The sequence below is a fragment of the Vulpes lagopus genome, chromosome 21 (genome assembly GCF_018345385.1).
Source record: "Vulpes lagopus strain Blue_001 chromosome 21, ASM1834538v1, whole genome shotgun sequence".
Taxonomy (NCBI): domain Eukaryota; kingdom Metazoa; phylum Chordata; class Mammalia; order Carnivora; family Canidae; genus Vulpes; species Vulpes lagopus.
The window spans coordinates 39,138,372-39,147,654 of record NC_054844.1 but is presented as its reverse complement, the minus strand read 5'-3'; the positions used below and the strand labels follow the sequence as shown (position 1 = coordinate 39,147,654).

At 45.3% G+C, this 9,283-nt stretch overlaps 1 protein-coding gene across 1 annotated transcript; it reads left to right on the top strand.

The window, feature by feature from the left end:
- The first annotated feature begins 903 nt into the window (after positions 1–903).
- On the top strand, positions 904–2,471 carry LOC121479780 (olfactory receptor 10AD1). Its single transcript, XM_041735583.1, has 2 exons — positions 904–917; positions 1,505–2,471. Exons 1-2 carry the CDS (start codon positions 904–906, stop codon positions 2,469–2,471), a joined length of 981 nt encoding a protein of 326 aa, XP_041591517.1.
- The last annotated feature ends 6,812 nt before the right edge of the window (positions 2,472–9,283 follow it).

Below are 9,283 nucleotides of genomic sequence, written 5' to 3'. Positions count from 1 at the left end.
AAGGCCTGAGAGAAAAGAAAATGAAGAAGAGTGGTTGGCAGAACTGAAGGGTAAGAAGGAATATACAAACCATCTATAAGGATCTGAGAGTGGAAGGGATCTCTCTAGCATCCTAACTCTGAGACAAGATGAAAAGTGCAAGAGAGATTAAACATGAATATGAGTAATAATACCCACCATTTGCTTCAACGTGGATGGAACTGGAGGGTATTATGCTGAGTGAAATGAGTCAATCGGAGAAGAACAAACATTATATGTTCTCATTCATTTGGGGAATATAAATAATAGTGAAAGGGAATAAAAGGGAAGGGAGAAGAAATGGGTAGGAAATATCAGAAAGGGAGACAGAACATAAAGACTCCTAACTCTGGGAAACGAACTAGGGGTGGTGGAAGGGGAGGAGGGCGGGGGTGGGGGTGAATGGGTGACAGGCACTGAGGGGGGCACTTGACGGGATGAGCACTGGGTGTTATTCTGTATGTTGGCAAATTGAACACCAATAAAAAATAAATTTATTAAAAAAATAATAAAATAATAAGCATGAATATGATGACTACCTAAAAGTTGCAATAATGAGAAAAGACATGAGAATTCTGAATGCTCATTCTCTGATGATGGGAAAAGAACAAGACTTATCCTGGAAGCAAACGGACAAGTCAAAGTTTTCTGAAGGTCCATTCCAGAAATTCTGAATTTGTGCTCCACTCATACCTTCCCTTGTCTCACGGCAATGGTTGCATCCTTTTCACCCAACGGTGCATAGCCCTGTATTCCAACCTCTGTAGGAAACTGCCTCTCATTAGGAAAGCATGCAAGAGCACAGAACTAGGCCCCATCTCCCGCATGCACAGCATGGGTGGTGGATGCAGCAGCACCAACCACTGGGAGAGGGAGTCTGGATAGATGGTAGATGACTGGTAAGCATGGCTGTTTCCAGAGATTTGCGAATCATTCGCACTTAGGCAGCAATGATGAAGGGGAGAATGTTATTGTTTCCTCTGAAAACCTCAAACCATTCATCATTTTAAATACATACAATAAGGCTAAGCACTTTTTTCCTTCTAGGAAAATGTGTCTAAACATCTCCCAAATATGATCTTCTATAAGCTAACAGCCAGCATGCCGTTCCCTCAAATACTCCATTCCTCACTTTCTTAAACCTTTCCTCATTTGCCATGACTACCAGGCCCAACCATCTTAGCTTTGCACCTCTGAACACATTTTGGAGAGTGGCTAATCCTTCAGTGTTTACAGCCCTGGGGCAGATGTGGTACTTCATTTGAGGCCTGCCCAAATCAGAATAAAGTATAACTATCGCTTCCTGTTTTTGATAGGTGACCCTGGTATCCTCACTGCCCCACATTGCCAATTATATCTTTTCCTAATGTTCAAAACATTGACCACCACTCATTGTTCTTTTATAGCTGGGTCTCTGGGCTCAAGTGAGTACCTTATATTCCCTACGAATTATCTCACCTGTGCTTTCCTGTCCACCCTCCTCAAGCAGATCCAAGACAGTGGACCTAAGGAATGCCAGCACAGTGACAGAGTTCATCCTTGTGGGCTTTGAGCAGAGCTCCTCTTCCACTCGGGCATTACTCTTTGCCCTCTTCCTAGCCCTCTACAGCCTTGCCATGGCCATGAATGGCCTCATCATCTTCATCACCTGGACAGACCCCAGGCTCAACAGCCCCATGTACTTCTTCCTTGGCCACCTGTCCTTCCTGGATGTCTGCTTCATCACCACCACTATCCCACAGATGCTGATCCACCTGGTGGTCAAGAACCACATTGTCTCTTTTGCCTCTTGCTTGACCCAGATGTATCTGGTTTTTGGTGTAGGTGTTGCTGAGTGCATCCTCTTGGCTTTTATGGCCTATGACCGTTATGTTGCTATCTGCCACCCACTCAGCTATGCCCAGATCATGAGCCGGCAGGTCTGTGTGAAGCTGGTGAGTGCTGCCTGGTTCTTTGGGCTGATCAATGGGATTCTGCTGGATTATATGACATTTCGTGGTCCCTTCTGTAGAGACAACCACATAGAGAACTTCTTCTGTGAGGCCCCCATAGTGATTGCGCTGTCTTGTGGAGACCCCCAGTTTAGTCTCAGGACAATCTTTGCCGATGCCGTCGTGGTGCTGCTCAGCCCCATGGTGCTCATTGTCATCTCCTATGCCCGCATCCTGGCCTCCATCCTTGGCAGAGCCTCCTCCTCAGGTCGAGGGAAGACCTTCTCTACTTGTGCCTCCCATCTGACTGTGGTCATCTTTTTCTACACCTCTGCCATGTTCTCTTACATGAACCCTCGCAGCACACATGGCCCTGACAAAGATAAGCCTTTCTCCCTCCTCTACACCATCATCACCCCCATGTGCAACCCCATCATCTATAGTTTTCGAAACAAGGAAATGAAGGGAGCCATGGTGAGGGCCCTTGGGAGGACCAGCCTGGCCCAAGCAGAGTCTGTCTAGTAGGAAGCCTCCAAGAAGAAATGCTCCCTCCCCTCACCCTCACAATTGGGAATCCTCCCATGCTAACAGGTTCCAGGAAAAACCATTCATCATTTTCTTCCTACTAGCAGCAGACCTGGAAGATCCTGTTGATGGCTTATGCTCATGTCTGATTTCATCAAGTGTTCTTTTTTTTTTTTTTTTTTGGATATAACAGAGTTTATTCTTTATTCTTTCACTTTTTTTTATTTTACATATATATATATATATTTTAATTGAAGTTCTGTTTGGCAATATATAGTATAACACCCAGTACTTATCAAGTGTTCTTTTATCTTGGTCCTTTTCAGGATAATTCGAGACTTTGTTTTTCTTCTATGTTATCACAACGGGATCTGATAAAGACATGAGTGCACTTGATTCCATTTCATTTTATTTGTACAGTACTTTCACACACCATTCCCAGTCTGAGTTTTGCACATATATTTAGGAGTAAAGTTTTCTTCTCTGTTAACTTACCATTTTAGTCTTATTTTCTTTCTCACATTCCAACTCTCATATCCTAAATCCACCTTCTTCCACCCCACTTCTACATAAGAAAATGAGAAAAAGTTCAGAAAAAGAGAATAAGGGAGCAGTGTTGACATAAGAAAAGTCAGAGAAAAGAAAAAAAATGAAAAACTAAGGATCATCACTCTGAACTCCATATTCTTAGCCTCTGGTAGTCCATGAGGAAGAACCTATAGTGGCATTAAATGCCACCATAATAATGCATTCAACTTATGTTTATGCTCGCATATTGTTGAGAAGGGGAAGTGAGAAAGGCTAGCCTGTCAAACCCCTTCCCTAAATCTTCTAGTTTCCTTAAGTAACATGAACTCTGATCCAAGTAGTCAATGCATCTGTCAAGCTTCTCAAACCACTAGTTTCCTTTCCTGGTTTGGACTCCCAATTAACTCCACTCTCCCTACTGCCTTCCTTTTTTCCCCAACCATCTTTCATTTCATTCCAACTCAATCCTATTGCATCTTACTTCCCATCTTAAATGGAAACTCCATTTCCTGTAGTTCAAGGAACACTTCTCCACACTACCTACCATTGCAGATGTCTTTCCATTTGCAGCCCTGACCTCTCTCACTTCCTCTAGCTTCTCTCCTTAACCACATTTAGCATCCCTTGACAGGGTAATTATATTCTAAGCCAGCTTGTTCTTTGAAAATTACATTTTTCTCATGCCCCTTTCATAATAATAGAAAATGGGACAGGTCTGTTATTTTCTGGTGCCACTTCCCTAAGATAAATGCACTTCAGTTAGGATTCCCTCAAAAAAATATACTACCCTTTCCACATCATACACATCACACTACCTTCTGCAATGAATTTATTTTTTTTAAGATTTTTTTAATTTATTCATAGAGATGCAGAGAGAGAGAGAGAGAGAGGCAGAGACACAGGCAGAGGGAGAAGCAGGCTCCATGGAGGGAGCCTGACGTGGGACTCGATCCAGTCTCCAGGATCACGCCCTGGGCTGCAGGCGGTGCTAAACCGCTGCGCCACTGGGGTTGCCCTGCAATGAATTTAAAGTAGTAGCTTCATTACTGAAGCTAGTGCTTCACAAAGTTCTAAGCTTTGGAGTCCAAATTGGTTTATCTCTAGATATCAGAGGACATGTGAGAAGGCCTTCTCAGCAGCAGTGAAGAAATGAAACACCACTGTAATTGAGAAGAAAAAAAAGTAGAACATAAAATTTTCATTATCAAAGAGATTTTACACCAGGCATAGTTATACAGGAAAGAAAGGCTTAAAAACTACTGAAATAGGAAATTCAACTCTACTGAAACAAGTGGCTGGAGAGTTATTAAGAACTGCAGTAAGGGGCTTGCCTAGCTGGCTGAGTTGGTTAAGGGTCTGCCTTAGGCTCAGGTCATGATCCTGGGGACCTGGGATCGAGTTCCACACGGGGCTCCCTGCTCAGCGGGGAGACTGCTTCCCCTCCTCCCTCTTCCCCCTACTCATGTTTGCTCTCTTTCTCTCAAATAAATAAATAAAATCTTTAAAAAAAAAAAAAAAAAGAGCTGCAGTAAGGGCCAGCTGTGTGTGTTGACTGGTCTTACTGAAAGGAAAAGTAAGCTTAAAGGTTGTAGTTTTGCCGTTGGAGCAAGGAGCCTATTGATGTTGGGTTCCTACCCTTCCATAGACACTAGGAAATAGGAATACTATCTTTCAGAGGATTACATTTCAAAAGGATGGTTCCTCAGCCATGAGAAAGACTGGCCTTCAAACTGACAGAAGGCTTAAAGGAGATTCATATACATTTAAAAAGGGGCTAGAGAGGGTGATGGACACTGAGGGGGGCACTTGGTGGGATGAGCACTGGGTGTTAAGCTGTATGTTGGCATATAGAACTCCAATAAAAAATATATATACAAAAAAATAAATAAATCTCCACAAGAATTGATGCTAATCAAATCAAAAATTTCGGCTGTAATCGTGCTGGGTAACTTAGCTGTTACAGAGCTTGTTATTAAAGACTTCAGAATGCAAAAAAAAAAAAAGAAGAAGCGGGGGGGGGGGGTGTATAGAAAGATTGGGATTTACAACTTTTCTAAAATAAATGGTTTAAGAAAAAGAAGGCAGGGACCCAAATTTAAGATGAAACTTGCAAGGGCTGCCTGGGTGGCTCGGGGGTTGAGTGTCTGCCTTCATGCCCAGGGCCTGATCCTGGAGTCCCCGGGATCGAGTCCAGCAGCTGGCTCCCTGCATGGAGTCTACTTCTCCCTCTGCCTATGTCTGTGTCTTTCGTGAATAAAGAAGTTAAATCTTTAAATTAAAAAAAAAAAAAAAAAAAAGATGAACCTTGCCCTAAGTTGTCAAGTAGAAAAGGGAATGGTAGGGCCTTCTTGATTACCATAGAGAACAAAAGAAGTGTTTATTCTTCCCCCTAGGATCTCAGCTTCCGCAAGTTTGAGAATTCCTGTCTCAAAAGAGCCTTGCAGAGTAAAAAGAAAAAAAAAAAGGAAGCAAACAAAAGAAAGAGTGCTTTTTAAAAAATTTTCCAAGGCACTTCTTGACTTTACATTTGCCCAACACTTTTGTGCGCTGACAGTTTGGGTTTTAAGCTCAAAGTCTAATAGGGCAGCCAAGAACAAATAACGGTGACGTGAAGAGCAAACGTTTTAAGGGCCCTATACAAAGTACAGCTGGGAAGACAGGAACAGCAGCTCACATCGATCAAGCACTTGTGTCCTAACAGCTCTAGGTTTAATCTTCACAAAACCCTTCAAGTACCAGATTACTTCCATTCGGAGATGCAAAACTGGGGCTCGGAGAAGTCAAGGAATTTGCTCAAAATCACACACGTTGAAACGGCACTTCTAACGCAGGCACCAATCCCAGAGCCTCACTCCTAAGGATGTAATTGAAAAACTGTCCCCAAGCACGGGGCAGGCTTTACACGAAGAGTTGGTCCTTGGAAGATAGAATCAAGCCTTAAAGCTGAAGCCACGCGCGGCGCGGCAGGAATTCCAGGCCCTGAGGAGGGGTCAGCTGTGTCGGGGCCACGCTTCCCGCGGCCACGGCGGATGGTGAGGTGGCCGGGAAGGCCGTAAAGTCAGGCGGAGCGACCTCACGCTCTCCTCCAGGGCAAGCACTTTCTCAGTCGAGGCCCCGGGGTCCGGGGGGGGGGGGGCGCTAGAGAAGCAGCCGCCCCGAGGCCTCCCTACCGCAGCCTGTGCCGGGTCCCGGCCCCCGGCGGGCACACGGAAAGCGCCCAGGGACCGCGGACACCCACGTGACTGCAACCACCATTAGTCACTCCGCAGTGCGCGTCCCGTCCCAGCCCGCTCATAAATCCGGATGCAAGTCCACCTGTCGTGGGAGGGCGCGCGCTCAGGGCCTGCAAACGTGGGTAGGGAATCCAGAACTCTAGCCGCGGTGCCAGCACAAGCCACCCTCCGGCTGCGAGCTCGCCCGGGCCCCATCCCAGGCAAAGCCGGCGCCATGTTTCCCAGCCCCGCTCGGAGCCACGCCCAAACTACCCATGAGGCCGTGGGCCGCGAGCCGATTGGCGGGAGGGGAGGGGTGGGCGGGGCCCTGGGGCGGGAGGCGGGGAAAGAAGGCCCAGAACCACCACAACTGCCAATCAGCCTTCCCCAGCCTCTCCGAGCTCGGTTACGGCAGCCAATGAGCGCCCTGGCCTTGGCCGCCCCTGGGCGGAACCGCGCTCACCGGAAGACTTCCGGGAGACACCAGCTCGAGTTCTGGGAGACTCGGCAGCCGCCGCCCCCGCCGGAGGCGCGGATTTTAGGCTTGTCATACCCTCCCGGTTGAGTGGAATTGTTGAAATGTAGCGCCCCTTCGGTGGAGTTAGGGATGGGGTGGGGTGGGGTGGGACGGTAGGATGAGATGGGCGGTGGGGTGGGGTGGGGTGGGATGGGGTGGGCGCGGAGCAAGGCTGGAGGCAGGGCTGAGCGGAGATATTTGCCTATCACAGCGAGTCCTCTTGTCTCCTAGTCTTGCCGCCCCCCCCCCCATACATAGCCTAGTTCTTTTCTGGTGGTCGCCCCATTTTGGGGAATTGAATAATTGTCGGGCTCCTCTTCCCTCCTGGACAACGCCGTTGTCTTTGGAACTTCCTTACCTGCCCTTTGCAGTTATGCCGGGAAGCCTTCCTTGACCCCTTCCCCTTTCTGGGCTCACTGGACTTTGAGTGTCCTGCATGACCTGTGCAATTTCCTAACCCTGTACTCTTAATTACTTTTCTATCTTACCCCACGTTTGTGATTCATTTTTGAGCCTTTAGCACAGTATCTGGAGGTGGTGTGGCGCTATCTTCTCAATGAAGCCTTAAGCAGAATCTTGATGTATTAACCAAATAACAAAGCTCTTCTAATTGGAGACGAAGGTTTGAACCCCCAAGAAAACCTCTGAGCCCCTTATTATCGATTGACTTAAGCTAAATATTCACTTTAATATATAGAAATATGGTTTACCCAAGACATGAATATTAAACATGTCTAGATCCTCTCTCTGCACGTTTGTTTTTATATTCTAGTCTACAGACCTCGTTATCTATTTGCCTCTTCAGGTCAATTCCTCATGCAGTAGCAAGCATGTCAACAGATCCCCTTACTTCTTCTGGCTTTCTATTGGGTTCAGCCAATGAACGGTATAGGCCAAGTAGGAATGTGAGGTTAGGCTGTTTAATCCTCTAGCTCTTTCCCTGTGGGGCTGTTGTGGCAAGCTCACCTGAGTCCCTATAGCTAAGATCTCAGCTCCTGACATTTAGGCTTCTTTACCTAGTTCTCTATTTTTAAGTTTTGGAACTGCCACCTCCCATTACCTTTTCAGGCTTAGCCCATCTAATACCAGATTTGGGATACTGTAGCTCCTTTGCAGTTTCCCTACACCCAGCTCACACTGTTGTATATAATCCTTTGCAAAACTCCCCAAACTATCCTAATTTGAGTATCCCATCTGTTTCCTGGGGATACCTACTATAAGACCATTCTCTTACTGAAGCAATGAAAACATTTCAAGTGGAAACATTTGGAAGGCTATATGATGTAGTAGAAAGAGCATGGGCTTTGAAGTTAGAGAAAATGGAGTTTCATGTCATTCAGTTACTCATATCCATTTGGCAAATGTTCCACAGTCCGTCCTATTAGCTGCAGTAGGTATTTTAGAGAGTGCTATGGCACACGGCCTGTTCTCCAAGAACCCTCTTCTCCCACTGGGATGAGCCCTAACCAAGTTAGTGTCATGGAACACCCCCTTGCCCCCATTATCACTACAAACAGTGCAGTGAAGCTGGATTTCCTGGGAATTTGGAATTGGTATGCAGTAGGTATAGTCATTTCAGGGCTGGAACAGGCAGTCACTCAAGCTATTGAGTAGTTGTCTTTTTCCATGTATGTGAAGAAGCAAAGAAAATTGACAGGCAGGGAGAATAGATTGAAGTCAGAGGACAGAGAAGCAAAGATAGAAGACCATAGCCTCAGAGAAAGAGCCTGAGATAACGGCTGCCCTGGTTTCAGTCAGCTTTGGAGGGCCAGCTGCATTCTTGCTCTTGACTTTGTGACATAACCTTGTATCCTTATAATAAACCCCTTTTCTTCCTCAGAATTATTGCAAATGGGTTTTTTATTTCTTGCAATCAAAAAAGTTATTACAAAAAAAGATATTACTAAGGTAATATCTACCTCAGTATGGTTATGGGGATTAAAGGAGGTGAAGTATCTAAATCAGTGTCTCCAAAACTGCTACTTCCTCTAAATGTAAATAGCACCTCATGTGTTCTGAGCATCAGAGGTATCTGTTCTTTGTATTTCTTGTTTGGAATAAAGAGCCCATTTTGCTGTCAGTATTTTTACAAGTTTTCCCTCATTAAAGCTTCTCCTTTTCGAAATGCTGTTCTGTTCATGGTCTAGGTGCTGATAAATTTACGTTTGTGGTTTTCTATGTTTTATTTTGAAGTTTTTGTTCCTTATTAATCAGTCTCTTTAATTCGTGATACACCATCATTGTCCCTACAAGGAAAAGCCCTCTTGTTTAAGTCTATTTCTTTATTCCATCCTTACACTCGCTCTCCATTCCCATCCCCACCTGCAACAATAGGCAATTTTCTAATGTGTTTAAATGTGTTCTTAGAAAATAGTTGTTTTTTGGTAGGCTTATATTTTTAAATGTACTCCACAGCTACTGAGTTATAGGACTCATTCTGTGTCTTATGTTTTTCGCTCAGCTCTGTTTTTCATCTCTATCCATCTTGCCAGATGCTAACATTTAATGTTACTTCACACTGGTGCCTAGTATCCCATGGTATGCATTCACTA